General features: G+C 39.3%; 2 protein-coding genes across 5 annotated transcripts in view; both read left to right on the plus strand.

The window, feature by feature from the left end:
* SLC5A3 (solute carrier family 5 member 3) overlaps nt 1-18,086 on the plus strand; it is a 30,602-nt gene extending 12,516 nt beyond the window's left edge. For 2 of the 3 annotated variants that reach the window (XM_086675908.1, XM_086675906.1), the window contains exon 2: nt 10,807-18,086. In XM_086675908.1, coding sequence (XP_086532034.1) covers nt 11,144-13,300 — 2,157 coding nt within the window. In that variant the 5' untranslated portion in view covers nt 10,807-11,143 and the 3' untranslated portion in view covers nt 13,301-18,086. Of the gene's footprint in view, nt 1-2,027; nt 2,625-10,806 lie in introns of those variants that run through there. The other variant, XM_086675907.1, reaches the window with a different exon arrangement.
* The window catches only part of MRPS6 (mitochondrial ribosomal protein S6), a 67,876-nt gene that overhangs the window by 12,642 nt on the left and 30,796 nt on the right, over nt 1-24,438 (plus strand). The window lies entirely within an intron of this gene.

The raw sequence follows: 24,438 nt of genomic DNA on the forward strand, positions 1-24,438 counted from the left end.
AGGGTGAGGTGGTGTGATCTCCATTTTCCAAGTGAAAAACCTGAAGCAGAAAGGTGCCCAGGGTCACACAGCTCAGTGAGTGGCTGGGCCAGCATCTCACGAGCAGTCTCAACCTAGAAGCAAGCTCTGCTTTTCATCACTGTATCTGTAAAAGGAGTTTACAACATCATGGTGGTACAGTTAAAGTCCCTTTAGATTGAAAGAAGTAGTTCACATCTATTTTGAGTGCCTGCAGAGAGGACTGGCAGTACCATGTTTTGGGGGAATATAGTGGTAAACTGGAAGACAAAGTTCCAGCTTTCTTGGAGCTTACGTTCTAGTAAGGGAGACAAACCAGCAGATGCTAGAGAAAGCGTGATGAGAGACAAATGTGGCAAATTGCATTTTTGTTAGAGTGCTCAGGCAAGGCGGAAACTTAAGTGAGGAGTCTTAAGTACACTGCTGCCGGTAACGGGGGGGCAGAAGAGATGAACAAGTGCAGATATGTCGGAGTTCTGTGTTAGCTTTGCATTCAGTTCAGCAGGCTTTTGTTTTGTCGGTTGCCTTCAAACCTTTCCTGAAAGAATTGACAGTGCATAACAATTGTTTATTGCTTATTTTTTGTCCACAGGGCCTTTTCATTTAGTAATCTAGACGTTGCCTTAAGGTACATCTTTTTCCCCATTTTATAGAAGTGAAAATTAAGATCCAGAATTGAGCACACATAAAAGGACATAGTGTAGTGAATCTCCATACTATGCCCATCACCCAGCTTCAGCAACCAATCAACGCTTACCAATCTTGCTTCATCTACACTCTGCCCCTTTGGTTTTGTTTTCGGAAGTATTTTATCTTATTTTAACTTTATCTTAAAATTTTAAATCTTCGGAAGAGTTACAAGACCAGGGATGCTTGGGTGGCTCAGTCAGTTAAGCGTCTTGACTCGATTTTGGCTCAGGTTGATCTCACGGTTTGTGAGATTGAGCCCTGCTTTGGGCTCTGCACTGACAGGGCGGAACGTGCTTGGGATTCTTTCTCTGCTCCCCACTGCCCCCCACCCCCCAATGAATAAACATTTAAAAAAAAAAAAAAGACCAGTTCAATTAACACCTGCAGGCTTTTCACCTAGATCACTGGTGGTTAGAATTTGCCGTATTTGCCGTTTTGTTTTGTTTTTGTTTTAATCTGCACTGTTGGAGAGATGCAGACATCTTGACGTGGCCCTTTTTTTTTCTTAAGGAATAAGGGCTTTACTTCCTAACTACAACATAACCATTGCACGATTCTGACATTGCTACTGTATTATAAAATGTTCAGTACACGTTCAAATTTATTCCATTAATATCTTTTAACTTTTTAATCCAGTATTTAATCGAGAATCAATCAAGGATTTAGTTGTTTAGTCTCCTTGATCTAGAACAATTCTCTGGTCCTTGTCGTTAATGACAGTAGCACTTTGAAGAGTCCAGGCCCACTGGTCTTCAGAATCCCTCAATTTGGATTTGTCTAGTTGGTTTTCTCATGACTAGAGATAGGTTAAACATTGTTGGCATAATTATTAAAGAGGGATGTCAGTGTATTGTATCAAGAGGCATGTCAGTTTGTCTCGCTACTGATGTTAAGCATTCAGTTGGTGTAGGTGATAGCCATTAGATTGCCCTAATGTAAATGTATCTTCCTTTTGTAGTCCGTGACCACTAGGGTGACAAACTTGAGACTGAGTATTCTCTTCAGTCTTCCACTGGGGTTAGCATCTGTTGATGATTCTGAATCATTTGTTGCTGGACTACGTTAAAGCAAAGTACAGATATAAGATTTCACCTGTAAGTGTTTCGTATGCATCCAAAAGTTAAGGGCTTTAAAGAAAAACAAAAGCCAACCACAGTGCTTTTATGACATCAAATGAATTCCATAACAGTTCCATGTTCAAATTCTCCGAATTGTCTCAAATGTTTTTCCCCAGTTGGTTTGCTTGAATCTGAGTCCAAACAAGGTCCACAGGCTACATTTACCAGATGGCCTGTTGAGTCTTTTACTCTAACAGATTCCCCACCCTTTTCTGAATTTGATAATTTCCTGGTGTTTTATGTGTTCATCTATTCCGGGTATTTTCGGTAAACTGGCAGGTAGAAATTTGATTGTTTCGTTTTGCAAGAGGACATAAGTATTCTGGGTGTGGCATTATATGTCTGCCTTTTAGAGAAGATTGATTCTTGATACTGTCAGCCTCATCCATCCAGTTTAAAGTTCCCCATCAACCTTTCACCTAAGGATTCTAGCATCCATTGTAACCATTGCGTAGGATTTATATAGTTGCTTTCTCATGATTAGAGATAAGGTTAGACTTTGATTCATTAGGGACTATAAAGGGTGACTGTCTAATTGCATTTTTCCTTTTGTATCAGTGAGGTTTTTTTCTGACTTGTGTTTATTCCTGTTATGTGTATCATCCTAGGGAACGTTATAAAAGGATACATTCTTCATCTTTGTTTCGCTGAGGATGTTCTTGGACTTCCTTCATGATACGTCCTCAATTTTCTCATCTGTAGATTGAGAATAATTATCGTGCCTTCCTCTTGGGGTTTTTGTGAAGATTGGATGAGCTGGTACATGTAGTGTAGAAATGGTGCCTGGCACTAGTGTTGGTAAGTGTAGTTAACAAAGTAACTCTCAGTTCTTTGGAAACATTTAAACCGTCAGGCGGAGAAGGGAGAGAGTCTTCATAAGCTGACGTTAGCGAGAGGCTTGGGCTTGTATTGAGTGGGCTAAAGGAAGGTGCTGCTTGCCCACACTGACCTGGCTTTTGCATGGAAATGACTGCAGTACAAGAAGCACTTGGATATCACTGCGCACTACGAGGTGGATGTTGCTAATACCTGGAGCACGTTCTGAAGTGGAGTGAGCACAATGAAGTATGTAGACCACTCTTACGGTGGGCAGGTAGGATGAGATCGTGTCTCCGGACACAGATTTTGACTACCTCATGGCCCATTGAGATTTTCCCCCCAATTGAGATTTTTATCTGAGCAAAAGGCTTCTTGCCTAGTTGGATTTGCCTGGTCATTCCACACACCTTCCAAACTTTGTGATAGCTGATGTTTTTGTTATGGGAGGAAATGCTCTACTCCCTTTTGGCCTTTTAATAATCTGCCATCATTTATTGCCTGAAAAGACCCACCATTGATGATTGTGTAGGATATTGAAAGTATCGGGTATCTCGGTTGGGTACTTGATCATTAATATTTGATTCTTTTACTTAACAAACACTTGGCCTGCCTGCTGTGTGCCAGACTGTTCTAGACATAGATTGCATCACTGAACAGCACAGACAAGAATCTCTACCCTGATGGAGTTTACATTCTGGTAGTGAGGAGACCGCAAACATAAACAAGTTTACAGTATGTTAGAAGGTATCAAGTGCTGTGGAAAGAAATAAAGCAGGATAGGGTGCCTGGCTAGCTTAGTCAGTAGAGCATCAGACTCTTGGTCTGAGGGTCGTGAGTTCAAGCCCCACGGTGGGTGTAGAAATTACTTTTAATTTTTTTTTTCAACGTTTTTTATTTATTTTGGGACAGAGAGAGACAGAGCATGAACGGGGGACGGGCAGAGAGAGAGGGAGACACAGAATCGGAAACAGGCTCCAGGCTCCGAGCCATCAGCCCAGAGCCCGACGCGGGGCTCGAACTCACGGACCGCGAGATCGTGACCTGGCTGAAGTCGGACGCTTAACCGACTGCGCCACCCAGGCGCCCCTAGAAATTACTTTTAAAAATAAATAAAATAAAACAGGATGAGAGACTGAGATGGCTAGGGCAGTTACTTTTGAGCAAAGATGTGAATGAGAAAAAAGCAAGTTTTGTGAAAATCTGGGAGTGCTGAGTGTACCCTGCAGAGGGAACAGCAAATGTCAGGGCCCATAGGTGTGTTTGGTGCATTGTGAATAAAGGGGTGACTGCTTCCTGTGTTTGTTGATACCGTGCGGCGGGCCAAGGGCCAAAATTTGGAGGTAGGTGAAGAGGTGAGGGCATTTCGTTAACTAGACGAGATTAAATGGTGATTCGGATCAGAGTTCTAGCATTTGAAATTGTAAGTGGATTGATTTTAGATACATTTTTTGAGGTAGACCCAACAGACCAGTGGACTGATGGTGTGTGGCTTGAGAGAGACCGTGCAGCAGCAGTCAGTCAAGGATGACTGTGTTACTGACGTCATAGGACTTGGGCAGTAGTGAGGATGGGTTCCCATTCCTTGAGATGGGGAGGACTGACAGGAAGACGGGTCTAAGGGATATGAGCCAAGTTATTCACACTCCCAAACAAGGATAGGTGGTCTCCAAACTTCAGTCAGAACTGTGCCCCACAGATTTTACTACGAGAACTCTCTCGTCCGAGAGACGATCAGGTATTGCCAGTTCTTTTAACCTAATGTCTTAAGGATGGAGGCTTTAGCAGGTGAAGGACGCCTGGCTTGGGTAGTAGATTGATAGAGCCCACGGTAACAAAGTCAGGTGGAGAAGGGACTAGATTTAATTTTTTATTCTCTGGTGAAAGGACTGATTAACAGTGCAGAGAGAATGAAGGCAGAAGCCTTGGCTTTGGATGGTGAGAAGGAGGATAAGCCCTGGTCTTACAGCTGACGCCATCTGCTCTAATTGTTTACTTACCTCAGTTTCTCCTTACATGTATCCATTTACATGTGATCGTACATAAATACTTCAGTTGAATTTTTATCCTGTGTTGTTGTTGTCCATTTTGTAAACATTTGCTGTATGTACATATATGCATCTCAGGTATTTTCTCTGCAAGCACAGATTTTTAAACATGGTTGATACGGAATGATCTTTTATTAATTGATACGGTTTATGTTTCTTCCTATGAGTAAAGAAATGTTCTTGTCATTAAAGTTGGTATTGCCTAGTGATGACAAGGGCGGAAACTATTTAGACAAATGAATGTGAGTGCAGATCTTGATGTAAATACAAATAATAACTGATAATAAGTGGGGCAAGTTCTGCTACTTTTTGGATTCAGGTTTCTCATCTGTGAAACGGTCATTAATAACTACTTGTCCCGTGATTGTTGTGAGGAGCACAGTCATGCACACAGCACTCTGGGTAGTGTCTATATAAGGTGTTAGGACTTAGGTCAGTTAGTGTCATTTATCACTCACTTGTCTTTGACCGTCACCTCTTACAAGCAAACAGGCGCTGCTGCTGTCTTACTTCATATTCTCATTTCTCTCAAGAAGATTATTGGAGTTTGTTCCATATACGTGATGCGGTATCACCCACATAAACGTTGAGATTGGTGGTAATTTGAAAGTTGTCCCCATACCCAAAAGGTTTTCATTCTCTTGAGACTTTTAAAACAACGACGACAACAACAACAGTACAAAACATTGTGAGCCAGACTTCTGTATTGATAGAAGCAGGTTACAATGAGTATATCTTGGGGAATGTGTGTATATGGATAAAATGATAAATCTGGTAGTTTATGATTTTTCTTAGGTGAATAAGATTTTATTTGAAGAAATGGTTTACTTACATGGGAAACCGTCCTCCTAAACCCCTTCCCTCCCCCATACTTCACTAAAAGTGGAGCTGTTCCCATCGGTAGGGGGTTGCTCGAGTGGGGCTCAGATCCCTGCCCACTCTGCCTCTCCTTCCACCCCTGTGATGATACACTGGGACTGGAAATCCCTAGAATACACTTTAAATGCCATTTGAATTCAGAATTTCATGCATTTCTTATGTCCTTTTAAAAATTTGAATAGGTAAGGTTGTAGGTATAATACAAGTGTTTTGCGGAGAGATTTTAAGGGCAAACTCCTTACATGTTTTAGGGACTGTTCTATCATATGATTACATGTAGTGTTATCTTTAGCTCCACTTGTAATTTGAAATTGGCTGGAATTCATATCAGTTGTATTAGGAACACTTCTTTCGCTTTTCAAGTGTCACTGATAAACGGCTACCAATACTCATTTCGACGTTTTTAGAATAAGTGTGGGTTGAAGAAGGTCCTGTATGAGTACTCACATACTCTGTACCATGCACCATTAGTCTGCTGTGCTAGTGGAGTTTGCTTTACTGAACCTTGAGTCAAGGTGACAAAAGTGAAAATGAGTTATGAAAAGTCCCTAAGAATTTTGTATAAATTTAGTTTGTGTTTTACTTGAAGTGACGTAAATAGGAACTAATTATTCATGATATGGTTGAGAGCCTCTTTGAAATATTTGTGGGAGAACTGCATATTTAATATATTACTTTACCTAGTTCTTTTCTTTGTAAATAACTTTTGTGAAGAACCTAATATGCCTGTATTATAGTTGACAATTTAAAAGGAGTTGATATCATTTTTAGTCCACACAAGTTGTAGAAGGTAAAGAGACACTTACTGAGTGCCTGTTTGTTGTAGCGTCAATATTCTGTTCTTTCTGTGTTAATTGTTCCTTATCAAATCATTAGGAGCTAGTTGGTGATTTGATTTTACAGAGGAGACACTTGAGGCTGATAGAGATTACTTGCCTCCATCCTGCGTTTAGGAAGAAACAGCTTGGGCTCCAGCCCTTCAGTTTGTCTGCTTTCTTGATTACGCCGCTTATATACATGTTAGTTTTCAGAAGTGTCTGTGTTCTATAACCCTGAAATTACTAGCTGTTCCAGTGAGCATTTTTCCTTGGATCAGAATGTAAGCAAGACCCGGCAAGAGTACTATTAGTAGTGTTGGACTGGCCTGTTCAGGTGGTCCTTTGTGTGGTTTTTAAAGTGACTCCAAAGCTAAAATGATTGTTGTTTGGTCACTTTTAGTGTCACTGTATTCTACCCTTCGTTAGTCCCTTTGCTTCATTGAATTTGTTATGATGTGGAGCCCTGATAGCTTTAGGAATTGTTTTTCTTGTTCTCTGTTGGTGACTTTATTTCTAGAGTGACTATATGTCCTGGATTTTATAGATTGTCCCAGAATAATTTCCTAGTTTGGAAGATAAATTACCTGGTCACCCTAGATACTAGGAAAGAGATGTTGGATTTGCTTATTATAATAATTATATTTTTATTCTGTTACCTAATGGGAGGTTAATAGCTGATTTGATTTAATTTGGTGTTACCTGTTTTCCCTTTTTAGTTCAAACACGGCAAATATTTAGGTATGCTTCTCTATTTAGATTAATTCTTCGGTTGTAATTTAATTCATCTAAACAGTACCAAAATTGTATTCTAATTTTGTGCAAAACTATCACCAAAACACTTTCTGAGAAAGAAGCTCTTTCCTCTGTGGGGGCTTCTGCTCTGTTTTACACGGACTCCCCTTGTGTTTTGAGATTTGGCTAAATTCATTATACTGCCCATCACCACTAGGGGACCACTTTATACATTCTACAAATAATACTCCTATGATAGAAATACTTGTTTCCTTAAAAATTTACTACCAGGGAACCAACCCATATATTTATCATTCATGTACCTCTTTTATTACTTGTCTCACTCGATGGGATTTACCTGAACCAAGTAGCAGCTTTGTTCTAATGATATAAAAACATAAAAAGCTTCTTTTTGGCTGATGAAAAAATTTCTGCATGTATATTTTTTCTGAAAATAAAGGAATTCTGGTTAGTGTTCATTGTGTTTTTGTCATAGAAATATTTACTTCAAAGGAAAGAGAAAAATACGAAGAACTTATATTGTATATTCTATTTGGAACCATTTTTAAGGAATGCACAGTTTATTTCCTAACAGAGTAAAGTTCAAGGCTGTGACCATCTGTATTCATGACTGGACTGTAAAATTTAGCTGCGTTGCATTATAGTATTTTATATCGTTCTACAAACTAAGTTGACCTATTTTTGGTTTTGTTTGTTTTTCCTTTTCCAGTCTACCGGGTACTGGTCTCTGGATGTTTTTTGTTTAAATTGGAAAAATCTTAAGCCTGCCCACAGACTGGTATGGTATCCAGTGAGATGGGGACTTGTTGGCAATGGCTTTTGAATGGTCTGAGGAGGCATAGGCAGACAGAGTTGAGCTAGTGTTTGGCCATTCTCTGCTACCTCTCCTGTGGGCAGAACATCTTTTCTGTAGCTTACTTGCTGTTGTAGAGAAGTTAGGGGTTAGACCAGGGTGAACATTTCATTCATCAGGGAGCAGAATGTGGTTCGGATATCTGACTTGCATAGATTGTATTTGACAAGAAGAACAAGGATACTGATATTAGCAGTGCTTACTAGTGATTTAGTGATTGTTCTGTTTCTGAGCACTTGGTTCTCTGAGCAAATAAGCTACTGGTAGGGGCTGCTACAGCATGTATTCTCCCCTCCCCTCCCAGCAAAACCCCTGGATGTTTTGTTTGTCCCTTCTTGGGGGAAACAACATGGTTGGTTGGTCAGCTACCGCCACTGAGAAGAGCAACACCTTAAAGGGCTGTTCTGATTTGTGAGTTAGGCTTTTCTGTGTAAGTTGAAACAGGCGGCTTGGTAGTTGAATGGTGGGGAGAGCTTTGTTGAAGGCAGGATTTCATAGCTACCAGCAACTATTTTCTTTGTAATTAAGGACCTGCCCCTTATACTGAAACCTTAAAGGTGCCCCGCCCCCCCTTTTAGAGAGAGAGCCTGCGTGAGCATGAGAGAGGGGTGGAGGGAGGTGGCGGGGTGGTGTGTGTGTGGAGAGAATCTTACTGACCTTGGGATCATGACCTGAGCCAAAATCAAGAGTCAGACGCTTAACCGACTGAGCCACTGAGGCGCCCCTAAAGGTGCTCTTTTAAATAGTTAATGCTTATTAGTCATCTGATTATATTTTGTAAAAAATTTAGGTCATTCTTCTTACATAATGTCCAAGGGTTCCTTTAGAAAGTTTTGGAGGTCACAGAACTAATGACCAGCTTCAAGATTTGGCAGGTATGAAGTGATACAAATCCCAACTGTTAGTGTATTTTATGCTTTTGTATGTGGGAGTTTTATTCAGTCATTATTGACACTGGCTTTTAGGAGGAAGGATTTTAATCAGTTTTCTAGTATAATTATTATAGTGCTTCACGCTTAAAAAGGCATAAAGATGGGTTTAAGTAAGACATGTCTGTCTAGGCAGCATTATGAATAAGGCCTAATAACCTAACTTGGTAGAACATTTCTGTTTAGGCATTGTTACCAGCTCCTTTCCTTGCCAGTGAGAGGTGTGTTTTTAAAAGTTTTTAAAGGGAGCGCCTGGGTGGCTCAGTCAGTTAGGTGTCCGACTTCAGCTCAGGTCATGATCTCACGGTTCATGAGTTCGAGCCCCACGTTGGGCTCTGTGCTGACAGCTCAGAGCCTGGAGCCTGCTTTGGATTCTGTGTCTCCTCTCTCTCTGCTCCTCACCCTGCCCATGCGCGCGCATGCGCGCTCTCTCTCTCACAAAAATAAACATTAAAAGGGAAAAAAGTTTTTAATACTGTGGTCTGTTTTGAATAGTTTTGGAAAGAAGTGGCTTTAGTATCATTAATAGGGTTTAAGTTTACTACTGATTGTTAAAGGAAGTTGCCTAGATTCATCAAAAAGCAACCTACTTTGTTGAGTATAGGAAAACATTTCACTTTGCGGTTGCTTTATCACAAAAGGAGAAATCACATTAGAAGTTGATGTGTGGAAGGCATTAGGTTGAATAACAAATTGTTCTTTATATTGATCTTTCAGCTACAGTTATAATTAACTTTGTAGATTTAGAATTTGTCTCTTTTTCCAGGAGAAAAACCATCAGAGTCATGAACTTGATTTTAGGTGGATTTAAATGTCTGTTTTCCAGAGTGATTTTTTTTTTCTTAATCCAGGACTGAAAAGTTATCTGATTGACTTAATTGAAGATAATATATTATCTAATGGTTGATAAATGTTTGTTTTATTGAGGTTTGGAAGATATAATAATACTTTATTTTTTGGACTTTCAGAAATTTTTTCTTCCCCTCTCTACTCTCCTAGCTTTCTATACCCTTTAACAAGAAAGCATTATTAAAAGGAAAAAAAGTACTCAACAAAATCAAACCTTATGTCTGTGTGCCTTTATCCTCTCAGATTCTCTTGGAAATAATGCCTGATGAAAAAGAAGGCAAGGAAATTACCTTTTTGAACATTTTTCAAAAATCTTCTGATGTCCTCCTTTTAGCTAGCAAAAATAATAAAATTTTAGGTTTTTAAGTTGTATGTTCCTAATTTTTTTGCGTGGAATGTTTTGTTTTCCTTTAGGGCAGGAGTCCTCTCACAATTTCTACATTGCTGTATAACTACCACAGATAGACATTTGTGGGGATTTAGGAAAATTTTATTATAATAAATTTGCATAGACTAAGTGATACTTAATTTGGGGGTAGATGATAACATCCAGTAAACTCTACCTGCCTGTTCCATCCTGGACCGTAACTGGCTATAAGAAATGCATTGTTCAGGATTAATAGCATTTGAAGATTTATTCTGGTGCCCTTATGAATAATTAGTGTTTTTCTCCCTTGCTCCTTTAAGGTGCTTTAATTAAGATCTTGGTGTCTCTTCCAGTCTGAGACGATCACAGTAAGACAAGAAAAGGCAATGTCATGGTAGGCAGTTCTTAGTTGCTAGAGAAGATAGGCCACTTAGTTATCAGGTTGATGAATTTTTGTTCTTAGTTCAAAATGATAAATATTCTCATGACTTTTAAGTATCAGATGTGCTAGTATAGTTCTTTCCTCTGGAACTGAAGTATATTTTAAAAGTTTTTCTTTTTATAAAGAATGTCTTGTTGCGCCGTTTTGCTAGACTGAAAGTTTCCTCATCACTTGGTGAGACCCTCCTCTAATTCAATCTTTGTCTTTTGTCTTTGCTGCCTTGCAGGGTTGGTACAGTAGGCTTCACTAACTTAGCTGCAACTCAGAATTTCTCCTCCAGCACCTGAGTAAATGCTGATGGTCTTGTGGAGAGTGGATTAAGAGTACGAGCTAAGTTCTCAATCCCAATTAAGAAGCGGAGGAAAATTTAAACTGTCTCCTTCAAAGTTTATCACAACCACCACCATCAAGACAGCAAACCAAAGGACAAAGACTTTGACCTGCTGTGTTGCTCTGTGTAGTCCAGTTCACGTATGGTTTACAGACTTGGCTGGGGTTACTAATGAGTAAATAAAAAGTTGGACACTTCCTGTCGTTGGACACTTATTCACAAAGTTACCAAAATGAGGGCTGTACTGGAGACAGCAGACATTGCCATAGTGGCCCTGTATTTTATCCTGGTCATGTGCATTGGTTTTTTTGCCATGTGGAAATCTAATAGAAGCACCGTGAGTGGATACTTCCTGGCGGGGCGCTCTATGACCTGGGTAGCAATTGGTGCCTCTCTGTTTGTGAGCAATATTGGGAGTGAGCACTTCATTGGGCTGGCAGGATCTGGAGCTGCAAGTGGATTTGCAGTGGGCGCATGGGAATTCAATGCCTTACTGCTTTTGCAACTTCTGGGATGGGTTTTCATCCCGATTTACATCCGGTCAGGGGTATACACCATGCCTGAATACTTGTCCAAGCGATTTGGTGGCCATAGGATTCAGGTCTATTTCGCAGCCTTGTCTCTGATTCTTTATATCTTCACCAAGCTCTCAGTGGATCTGTATTCGGGTGCCCTCTTTATCCAGGAGTCTTTGGGTTGGAACCTCTATGTGTCTGTCATCCTGCTCATTGGCATGACTGCTTTGCTGACTGTCACCGGAGGCCTTGTTGCAGTGATCTACACAGACACTCTACAGGCTCTGCTTATGATCGTTGGGGCACTCACACTTATGATTATTAGCATGATGGAGATTGGCGGGTTTGAGGAAGTTAAGAGAAGGTACATGTTGGCCTCGCCCAATGTTACTTCCATCTTGTTGACATACAACCTTTCCAACACAAATTCTTGTAATGTCCACCCTAAGAAAGATGCGCTGAAAATGTTACGGAATCCGACAGATGAAGATGTTCCTTGGCCTGGATTCGTTCTTGGGCAGACCCCAGCTTCAGTATGGTACTGGTGTGCTGACCAAGTCATCGTGCAGAGAGTCTTAGCAGCTAAAAACATTGCTCATGCCAAAGGCTCTACTCTTATGGCTGGCTTTTTGAAGCTTCTGCCAATGTTTATCATAGTTGTCCCAGGAATGATTTCCAGGATACTGTTTGCTGATGATATAGCTTGCATCAACCCAGAGCACTGCATGCAAGTATGTGGAAGCAGAGCTGGGTGCTCTAATATTGCTTACCCACGCCTGGTGATGAAGCTGGTTCCTGTGGGCCTCCGGGGCTTAATGATGGCAGTGATGATTGCGGCTTTGATGAGCGACTTGGACTCTATTTTTAACAGTGCCAGTACCATATTCACCCTCGATGTGTATAAACTCATCCGCAGGAGCGCAAGCTCCCGAGAACTAATGATTGTGGGGAGGATATTTGTGGCTTTTATGGTGGTGATCAGCATTGCATGGGTGCCAATCATCGTGGAGATGCAAGGAGGCCAGATGTACCTTTACATTCAGGAGGTAGCAGATTACCTGACACCCCCAGTTGCGGCCCTATTCCTTCTGGCAATTTTCTGGAAGCGCTGCAATGAACAAGGGGCTTTCTATGGTGGAATGGCTGGCTTTGTTCTTGGAGCAGTCCGTTTGACACTGGCCTTTGCGTACCGTGCCCCAGAATGTGACCAACCTGATAACAGGCCAGGCTTCATCAAAGACATCCATTACATGTATGTGGCCACAGCATTGTTTTGGGTCACAGGACTTATTACTGTCATTGTTAGCCTTCTCACACCACCTCCCACAAAGGAACAGATTCGTACCACCACCTTTTGGTCTAAGAAGAGCTTGGTGGTGAAGGAGAGCTGCTCCCCGAAAGATGAACCATACAAAATGCAAGAGAAGAGCATTCTGAGATGCAATGAGAATAGTGAGGCCATCAACCACATCATTCCCAATGGGAAATCTGAAGATAGCATCAAGGGCCTTCAGCCTGAAGATGTTAATCTTTTGGTGACCTGCAGAGAAGAAGGCAATCCAGTGGCTTCATTAGGTCATTCAGAGGCAGAAACACCAGTAGATGCTTATTCCAATGGGCAAGCAGCTCTCATGGGTGAGAAAGAGAGAAAGAAAGAAACAGAGGATGGAGGCCGGTACTGGAAGTTCATAGATTGGTTCTGTGGCTTTAAAAGTAAGAGCCTCAGCAAGAGGAGTCTCAGAGACCTGATGGAGGAGGAGGCGGTTTGTTTACAAATGTTGGAAGAGCCTCCACAAGTTAAACTAATACTAAATATTGGACTTTTTGCTGTGTGTTCACTTGGAATTTTCATGTTTGTTTATTTTTCCTTATGAACTTTTAAGGATATGATGAGACACTAACTTAAGAAAATACTGGTCTTTGGAAAGAAAAAAAAAGAAAACATGTAACTGTTGCATCTCTCAGGCATTGTTTACGCTGTAGGTTTTAGCCAAATTTTACTTAGCAGAAAATCATCTATTTGCAAGACTTTATTTTCCCAGAGATGGATGAAAGCAAATTTTCAACCTAAATGAAGTAAAACTTGTTTAACAGACTGAATTGTGCAAATGTGGTTTAAAATTTTCCATACCAAAGTAAGGAGAGACCAATTATTCTCATAGAACATGTAGAGCAGAATATATGCTATTACAAATAAGGTATACTGTCTGCACTGCCAAATCTTGGTAGGCCTTCTTAACCTGAAGTAGAAGACTTGCTCATTTCAAAGTTTTTTCTGTCTTTGTAATCCCTACTACCATTTAAAACTGAATTTGTAGACATTGTATAATCAGTTGTGTACTGAAAACCTAACTCATGTTCTTGTGGGGTACTTGTGTCAGGACAAGTTAGTTCATTTGCCAGGCTCATTTTGCTAGCATGAGCCTATGGATTCTGAATGCCAAAAGAAAGGAAGAAGAATGTTTTCCTGTAGCTGTTCTTGTACCACCAATATATGGAATGTTGAGCAAAAGTTGTTCCAGTTCCTTTTTTTTTCTTTTTTTCCTGCTTTGACTGAAGTTTAAGTGAACCATACTCAAATGACCATCAAGTCTATCTTGATACATTTATGTCATGACTGTATTGTCAGATGATTAGGGGAGAAAATGAAGTAAACATTGCTGATGATCCCCAGATTTATTGACCAAGTTCAGGTTGTTTATACAGTTTGGGAATTAGCAGTCCTCAAGCAGTGTTTGGTCAGCTTATGCTAAACAGGTGACTACTCGTACTCCACTAATTCTCTAGCTTTGTTCTTTGTTCTTGTCATTTGGTAACATTTTTTATTAGCCACATATCTTTCCAAGTGGATTCAGTCAGAAGATATGTCCAGAAATTTGAAAAAAAAAAAAAAATTGTCACTGCCTTTGTGCTGGGTTGCCCCATGATATATTGAAGTTGAGCTTTTGGAGGGAAAATTTAATTCTGAGATCATACTGTGTCCTTGAGAAGTTCCCCCCGCCCCCCGATTTACTTTTTTTCGAAAGACTTGCCATCTGTACACAGCCTCTACATTTTTGTTTAAAAAGTTATATTGACCTAGAGCATGAGGAGGTTTCAATGCAAACTGGGCATCAGTAACAAAAGTCAGAGTGCATGCTTTGCCATTGGTAGATTGTCAGTATTGTCTTTCTGTGGAACAGCATGTTAAAGAGGTGTCAAGAATAAGAACTTCTGAGCTTAATAGTATGTCTTGTGGAGGATATTGTAGGACTTGTGTAAATTATAGGACCCTCGATCTTCACATGGCATGGCACTCCGTTGTAACCTTCATGGATGGGAATCTTTTTCACAGTCTGATTCCCCTTCGTGAGGGCAGGGTACAAAAGATGTTGGAGGAAAGCTCTATAGATCATGTAGTTATGTGTCTGTGTGCTCAACATGGTCCTTTTTCCTTTGTGACATATGAAGGAAACTAATTGTGTATCTACTTTCTTTGACTTTCCTGTAATCTCTGATACTTTTTAAATTGCATGATTTTATTAAGCTTGTATTCTTTAGGGAAAAGTATTACTTTTTTAGATACTTTTGTAGATTTTGAATCAAAACTCAGTCCTAATAACTTTCAATTTTTTGTATTCTGTAAACTAGTTTCATTATGATGGACTTGATTAGTCCAAAGTTGATTTTAGAAATTATCAGGTAGCATAATGTCTTCCCATCTCCAGGAGGCTTTCTGATGGACTGAGTCTGTAGATGAAAAAGTAATTTATGTATGAATAGCATGATTTCTGAGAGCTTAGAGTGCCTTGTAGAATTTTTTTTCCCAATTTCATTCTTAAGATTTAGAAGTTGGGGGCCAAATAAATAGGGACCATTCTTTTCTTGTATGGAGGAGGCTGTGGCTGTGACATATCTAAGGTTACAAAAAGTCTGTTGGGGAGAACAGAGAACCATGTATCCAAAGCTGGACTCATGGTTAGTCCTTTTCTCAAAGGAACTATTTTCCTTTGAGACAACCTTTTTGGTATTTGGGAAAATAATAGGACCTTAGATTTTTCAAATTGGCTTTTAAGTCATAGGGATTAAAATTTTCTTTGAACACATTGCTGTGTAACTCTCCACAAAGAGGATTGACACATTGGCTGGGCAGCCTTCTTAACCCTTCTTTTTACGGCATAAATTAATAGGTGGTGTTTATGTAGGTTTTTTCCTCTTTGTTTAATGTTGAGTCCTAATAGTTTGGAGTATTAGGATCCCCCTATTTTCTCTTTGCTGCTGTCTTAGTACGATACGTGAAATACATCATCTTGTGTCTATTTGTGTGTATATAGCAGTAGGTCAAGTTTAGAGTACTAATGTCTGTAAATAAGGAATGACTATTAGCATATCCATTAGGATGTTTATTCTTGTCAGTATAAACATCACTGTGTTGAGACTGAAGTCCCTGAAGCTTGCCCTTCGTATTGCTTTCCAGTAATAGATAATGTGCTTGAATAAGTATGTGGATTGCCGATTGCAACTTCACTCAGGGGACCATTGTTCAGTCTAGATTTCATTAGAATGATTGCTCATGGAATGATACATGGTCTGTTTTAAGCTAGCAAAATGTTCATACTTTACACTAAATGGGTCCTAAATGATGACATTTGCTCTGTAGACATATGTATATATTTTTATATTGGCTCAAGCTAAGGTTCAGAATTGAGTAAGAGTGATATTGACTAGAATAGTTACCTAAGAGTCCAAATGAAAAGTGAGAACACTGGTCTTCAAAAAGTAGAGACAAATATTGTCTTATCTGTTCTTAATGGTATCCCCAGTTCTTAGATTTTTGTCTTTCTACACAATCTCAGTCTTAAGATCTGATGAGAAGAGGGGCGCCTGGGTGGCGCAGTCGGCTAAGCATCCGACTTCAGCCAGGTCACGATCTTGCGGTCCGTGAGTTCGAGCCCCGCGTCGGGCTCTGGGCTGATGGCTCAGAGCCTGGAGCCTGTTTCCGATTCTGTGTCTCCCTCTCTCTCTGCCCCTCCCCCATTCATGCTCTGTCTCTCTCTGTCCCAAAAATGAATAAACGTTGGGGGAAAAAAAAAAAAAAAAAGATCTGATGAGAAGAGCTTATTATTCGGGCATGCAGAATAATTATTGGCTCCAAAAATAACTATATCCTTTTGCCCCGAGATAGTATGTGGCTTTAGAATTAGCTGAGCTGAGCTTTTTCTGCAGCCATTCTTTTCCTGGTGAGGTTATCACTCATATCTTTAGGTTAGAGAAGCATCAAGCAATAGTGGTGGTACTGTGTCCTTTAGCCTAAATTCAGCAGATCTGCTCTCCCAAGGCTTCCGTTTCCCTTGGTTCAAAGGATCCATTGTCTTTTTGTACAAAGAGGCTGGCCAGGGTCATAGTTCTTAGCATGTCAAGTAATTAGCAGAGACCTATCATATGTGAAACTTCACATTTTAAGAATTGATTGGGAGGTTGTCACTCAGTTCTCTAACCTGAGGCTAATTGGGAGTGGGGGACTGAAGTCTTGTCCAGGGCGCTTAGAGTCTATAAGTGTCTCCGTTTCTCAGTCCGCTGTTTTCTTCCCTGTACTTACAGGGTGAGTGGATCTTCTCCTCTGTCTTCGAATGTCATTTAGTGTAGCCTGTGGGCTATTCTCATTCTTTACCGTCCTGAAGACTGGCCATATTATTAGACCCGTCAATGTTCCCACTTGGCAGTATTTGGCTTACTTACTTTGCTTATACTTTTTACTCTGCTGTGTCATTTTCATCTGAGGTATGATGGCTGGAAAGGACCATGTGGGTATGGAGTAGTTACACCTTACCATGCCCCAGGTTTAGATTGAGAGATGTATGTAGACCATTCCTGTTACATTATGTGACCACGGAGACATGCCAGGACAATTGTTCTAAGAAGCCAGAAAAACTATAAATGAGATGCTGAGAAGAAATACCTGGGTGATAAAAACACAAACTTAACAAATTAGGTAACAGACAAACATTAGGTTAAAATGTGCAGACGTAGAATTCTATTCAGTGAATTCCAGAACTTGAAGCATCTTGGCTATCAGCTTATTTAAGCCTTTCCTCATATAGATTCGTATATCAACGAATAAGATCCAGCCTGTTAAAAACCCTGGTTTGATGTTAAATATTGTGAAGTAGGAGTTTTTAAGCCTATTTGAGGTTAAATGACTGATATTTGATAGTGACGCTTTAGTAGAAAAAAATGCTTTTAGGCTTGTATTCATAAGATTTCTCATTAGCAAAATGTTACATTGCATAAGTCATTCTGATGTTAGCTTGAACAGACTTTACAAATAGGATATACTCCTATTTGTGTGTATACTCACCTACCATTCAGAGAGACTGGTCTTTCCCTTTGTCTTCCCTCACATGCTTTAATTTTTCACCTATTCTTTCTTTTAACATTTCTCAGATTCCTGTTTTGATCTTTTATCAGCTTAGTTCACTTTCAGGTTTATTGCTGTGATGTGCAAAAGTGCTGCTTTGCCCCAGTTTTGAATACTTGGATCCAAATAAATGATTCATTAAGTATAGTCGTGTTTAAATATACGAAATTTCTAGAAGCTTAAACTGTTAATTCTCCAGAATGATCTTCTCAGGCTAATGTTCACTAGTGTTCACTAATAAATGCCCTAATAATCCATCAGTATTTTATTCTGAAAACTCTTTTCTTCAAAAATTAGGGAGACAACAATAGTTAAACTTCATACCGATCCCTTTGAAATGGTGGTATCACAATGCAGAGAGGAATGGAGTTTGTTTTGATGCCAAAAAGCCTTGTTCTTTCAGTACTTTAAAGGTGAAAAGTTGGAACTAGTCAGTTGGCATATAGAGAAACCCTTTTGTACTAGTAAGGTGTGAAGCTGGATTATATAAGAAGTAATCTTTTGATTACTACATTCGGTTAGCTTATTAACTCAGGGTGGCAAACCCCCTTTCCTCCATTAAGGTCACTTCTCTTCATTTGGTATCCTTTTTATCAGACTCTCCCCTCTGTTGGAAGACGTGGTATTCAGCTACTCTGACTCCTAGAATTGGATTTAGCTAAGGTTCAAACTATATAATAGGCTTTGCCAGTGCTGAGTCCCACACCATCATTCACATAGTCATATAAATGTTTTTATTTAAACTTCTTTCTCCAATGCCGGGAATAAGGCTTTCAACTACTAATTCACCTTTAAAGGAATGTTATGAGAATGGATATAATTTATGTTTCTGTTTCCATCTCAAATCCTTTAGAAAAGATAGGACTTTGGCTTAAGCACTCTTGTTTCTCTGGTAACTAACAGCCTTAACCATTGATATATTGCCTTTTATTCAGAAATAGACGAGAAAGATTTGATGTATTTGTATCGTTACTCATTTCATGTACTTTACTTTTAAGGGGAGGACCATAATTGGAAGCTGTTGGTTTAAACCAAATAACCTTACTTTATGTAATAATTTTTCAGTGTGGTTTGGTTACCTGGATTCATACTATGTGTGAAGAGAGAGGGATGCTAGAACAAATAAGCAAATGAAGAGCAAGTCAAGACAAAAAGCACAGCGGTCTCAGATTTTTCTTAGTGTAGGAGCAATGGCTTTACTCGCAGAAAAGCACTAGATCATAATTGTTGCCCATGATCCTAAAGCCCCTCCAATCCTTTCCTACCCCTACCCCCAGTTAAAAATAGTTTACAGTCCGTGAACTCTATCGATAGGGGAAATACATATTTCAGTGATTTCCGTAACAGCACAAGTTGACAGTAGATAACCACAACCTTATTGGAGACTTCTATTTATCTTGGTAAATTCACCTTGTAGCCCAGTGCTGCTGGAGGAAGGAGTGTTTACTTTGTTTATCGCCTTTGGACAAACTAGTCTGGATAATTTTTCAGTATTTAATTGTAGCCTAGACTTCTGTAAGTGGCATTTTCCTTAATAACTCGCTTTTTGGTAATAATAGTTGGAAACTGAAATTAAGCTTATTGCTATTATTGAAATCCCAAATTGGCAAAGGCCAGTATATAGGGTATTTCATAATATAATCAGCTTCTGAAATTTCTGTTTTGATTAGTGCCTTCTGGTTGCCAATATTGACTCTGCTAGTTTACACATTTCCCTTTCTTGATAGAATATATTTATTTGTTACAATTCCTCTTTTTAAATTTTGTTATAACTAGTCAAGGAAATACAAAAAATGCATTTATATTTACATACTTTATATGCAGCGTTTGTTTAGGTTCAAGGAAACCAAGTAGCTCTAATTCCTGTTGCAGTTTAAATGTTATTTATTCATCTATATTTGTTTTGTATCCTTCATTAAAACTATAAAGTTACTTATTCTGTGAGTATATTTTAACTATTGTGTTTCCAGTGTAGGTTTAATAGGCATATCTGAGAACATACATGTGGCAACAGTTTCACATTCCATGTTAGATAAAGAGCTTAAAGTAGAGGTCCGTAGAAAGCACAAATCCTGTTCACGCAGGTGTGTATCTCCACACGTAGAAAGCACAAGACTCACAGTGTTTCTCAGTGTCCCGCAAGTGCCAGTCATAAAGCCCACCAGGCGTCTGTCTTGGGAGTTATGGAGGACCACCGTTTTGAAAGCCCTAGACAATGAGGTCATCTAAATTGTGGTCCTAAATGAGAAGGGATTCAAATGTAATAATCTGAATAAGTTTGTACTGCTGTGGTAGAGGGAGAGAAGACCAATGTCAAGAATGTTGCAGTTATTCTTGGGGTTACAAGTGAAAATGGGGTTTATGGGTTCTTTCCTATAATCTGGAACTAACTGGGACAGACTTTTAAGCTTTTGGTGGGTGGGACAGTTTGATAAACTTCTGCTTTAAGTTGTAGACCCATTTGAGTTGGTTTTTTATCTTAAGTCTTGAGGAAGTTTTACCTGCCATCAGTAGGTTCCTGAAAACATGGAGAAATTTCACGTTTTGACAGGGCAAATACTTGTCTTTCATCTTTGTGTAGGTTTGTAAGAGGTAAACTTATCTTTATTTTTTCGTGTGCTTTACTGCACTTCATTTTAATAGAGTGGAATTTGGTCCAAGTATTCTGAGCATCAAACTAAGTCTGAGACAACTCTGCCAAACGAGCTACTTTGCTTTTCACAGTGGTTGTAAGAGTCTAAAGGATTCTTTTACCTGTACCATTCCCCCCCGCTTCATGACCAGATGAGGTGAAATCTGTGGGTGCAGCAGAAGAAAATGTGTTTTTCTTGCACTCGGTTTTGCCCTTGTTTTCTTTACCTGCATAGTCCCAGTCTATCAAGAATGTATAAATAATCCCTGTCTTGAATTTTGCCCATATGTCAAAAGCTGTAACTCTCAGAATGGGAGACAAGTGACTGCCTTTGTTCCCACTCTCCTCTGTTTTGTGTATTTATCTTCTTAGGGAAAGACTTGGTCAACTCGGATAATACATGGAATGAAGATTAAAGCTGGTGTAGACTGGTATCACATGTTTTAGAGGGGTTAACCAGAGCGCCTGAAGGGAGAGATTCATTCCCCCTCCAGCAAAAAGCAGTCAGGTGTGTTCCCTCGGTATTAGAATGTAAAACCTCAGGCTTGGGGTGAGGGTGTGTGTGGTGAGGGCAGAGGGGTGCCAGAAATACAGGAAAAAAAAGAGGCTTGAGGAGTATCTTTGGCTTAGCGATGTGTGATAAGGCAAAACAGTTATAATCTGTTAATCCTATATAGTATGCGTCTGTACCTTTAAATGTTTTTAAATTTAAAATCATTTGATGGGGCGCCTGGGTGGCGCAGTCGGTTAAGCGTCCGACTTCAGCCAGGTCACGATCTCGCGGTCCGTGAGTTCGAGCCCCGCGTCGGGCTCTGGGCTGATGGCTCGGAGCCTGGAGCCTGTTTCAAATTCTGTGTCTCCCTCTCTCTCTGCCCCTCCCCCGTTCATGCTCTGTCTCTCTCTGTCCCAAAAATAAATAAACGTTGAAAAAAAATTTAAAAAAAAAAAAATTTAAAATCATTTGCAAGAACTTCATGCTTTTGAAGATTCCTTTGGCAGAATTTCTTTCGTTTAAAATTCCATGGAAAGTTGCTTTAATTATTCGTCTAGGTGAAAGTAGTCCTAGCAGTGTAAATATGTATAATTAGAATGTTCTGATTTCACTTTGAGATCTCTAACTTTTGAGTGGCAAAAACAGATCAACAAGTCTTTTGCTCATGGACTTTTCTGTGGCGTTGTTAAAATGCAAAAGCTTTATTTTTGTTAATAATGACATGTTACGTTAGTGTCAGATGATGATACGGCATCTGTTCCCTGCCTTTCCCCACCGGTACTGCTTTGGTTTATAGATTGCCAGCAGAGTTGAGAAATGGAGCAGGGATCTACCCATTCTTTGCTTGGACATCCCATTTTCTGTTGCCCAGACCTGTGTTGGCAATCATGTATGAACTATGTTATGCTTCTCAGTACTTATTATTTTTTTTTTTGATAAGGTGGATATCAAAAATAGTTGCTGTGCAAAAGTTAGTAGTCTTCTTCAAGAAGAAAACCGATTCCTTTTCTAATATCCTGTGAAATTGCTTCATTCATTTCTTTATTTTTAAGCCAAATGTCAGCAGAGTACTGCTGCTTTTATCTAGTACTTTTGATATGTAAGTATTGCATTTTAAAAAGATGTCTACATTGAAAGCTGTTTTTCCCAGTGTCCTCCCTATTATACTCTGTTCATATTTTCTGTAAGAGACCAGTCTGTGCACTGGGGGTGTGTATTGTGTAAATGTACCATTTCGTCAGTTATGCATTGTAGACCAAATGTGATTATAAATGAAGCTGTTGAGTCATTGGTGAGTTTTTTGAATTGTAAACTGATTTCCAATGACCGTTTGTTGTCCACAGGTTTTTTTGTTTGTTTTGTTTTGTTTTGTCTTCAGGTTTGATCGGGGTCCATCTTCACATTGTACCATGTTTTAGTTGCAAGCAGAAAGTAGAATTTGGTATAAACCAGGTTATTTCTGTATTGAAAGGAATACCATTGAAATTGTAGATTTAGGATTGTTAACCATACATGACAAGTCTAACTTGACTATTATTCTAACCTACTGTATACAATCTGATTTTTAAAATTGTAGACATGTATGATCTTGGTTTAATGTGTTTTTAAAAGTGTTATTGTTGAAAAAATGGAAAAACAATGAAGCAAATCTGCTAAAGAGCTGTCAGTTTTCATTACTGACTCTGTAAAATACACTGTTCTTTGTGTACTGTGTGTTATTTTGCCAGCTGCTGCATTAGCCTTCAAAAGTATTTGGAAACTTCAGATGAACTACATTTCTTGAAAAGTATATTCCTTTCTGTGGTATCTTGTCCTGTAACTGAAGTATAGTAATTATTTTATGGAAATGTTATTAGCACTTCTGTACCAACTTTGAATAAAATGAAAAATTTACATTTCTGTGACTGAGTATTTTCAGTATGAACACATCTGCCCTCAAAACTTGACGAGGTTCTGTGTCTAGAGTTGAAGAGGTTGTACCTCAGTGCCTTTTCTCTTGGCTCACCACAGGTTTTCCCTGCCAGTTAATGCTGTTCTTTACCAGTGTAAACCAGGGCGTACAGGTGTTGATTCAGAAGTGAGTGACATGGCAATCACCGAGTAAATAAAAATTCTCTTAGTTTATCACTTCTATTTCGAAATGACTTCAGATCACAGGAAAGTTGTGAGAACAGTATGAAGGACTCCGGGATCATTTTCATCCAGATTCACCAGTAGTACACATTTTTGCCACGTTTGCTTTGTCATTCTTTTATCATACGCACTTTTCTGAACCATTTGAGTGTTAAGTTGCAGACATCATTCCCCTCTACTCCTTCAGTAGTTGTATATTTAAGACCAGGACAATCCTCTAATCAGAATGTAATTATCAATATCTGGAACATGACAGTGATGCAGTATTTTAATCTGACGTCTTTATTCAAATGTTGCTGTTCCAATAATATCCTTTTGTAGCATTTTTTTTTTTTTTAAGTTTAGAAGCCAGTCCGTTGTATTTAGCTTTTATGTCTCTCTCCTTTAATTAGTAATTCCTCAGTTTTTCTTTGTCTTCCATGGTATTGATAGTTTTGAAATTTAGAGGCCATTTTGTGAATGCCCCTCATTTCCTCATGGTTAGATTCACACTATGCATTTTTGGCAGGAGTATGACGTAAGTGAAGCAATGATAATGTCCTCAAAGCTTCATGTTGGGAGGTACGTGATGTTGTTCCCTTAATGTTGACATTAACTTTGATGCTTGGTTAAGACGGTGTCTGTCGGGTTTCTCCACTGTCAACTTACTGTTTTTCCTTTAGCCAATAAATAATTTGTGGGAAAATAATAAGAGATTACGTAAATAACTTACTCCTCATCAAGCTTGAACCCCTGAATTCAGTGTCCATAGGTAATTTTTGCCTGAGCAAAGTTATTACAACGATGATGCAAAACAGTGATTTTTTTTTTTGTAAGTTTTGTTGTTGTTTGCTATACTCAAATGAAGAGCTTCCTCCTCTTCCCATTTATTTGTATGAACTCATTTAGTGGGTTATACTCCATTACTGTCATCATTTTGCTCAAATGTTTCCAGATTTAGCCATTGATACTCTCTTCAGGCTAGTTTCTGTGTCCTTGATGCCCATTTGTATCATTTTTTCAGTGCTTCCTGATTTCCCAACACAGCAAGGGGTTGCAGGCTTATCTTGTACTTTCCTTTCCCCATTGGGACCAGGCATTTAGTTAGGGAATGGAATTTAGAAATCAAGGTCTGGGTGTGCCCATTCTTTACAGGGGTGAACATGGCCCTTTTTCTGGGCCCTTTTCAGTATACAGAAGTAGGGTATTCGTATACATCTGATGCCTCCTAATTCTACACCAGCGCTAGAAGGTTCTTTTAGCTTTCCCCATTACTCCCTTTTCCAGCTGCAAGAAATCAGATAATATTGACACATTAACTCATTTTTCAATCTTACAACTCTTTAGAATTAAAGTTTTTGCAGGTGTATAGATGTTT

This window comes from Puma concolor, chromosome C2 (genome assembly GCF_028749965.1).
Source record: "Puma concolor isolate L17-30 chromosome C2, mPumCon1.1.hap2, whole genome shotgun sequence".
Classification (NCBI taxonomy): Eukaryota; Metazoa; Chordata; class Mammalia; order Carnivora; family Felidae; genus Puma; species Puma concolor.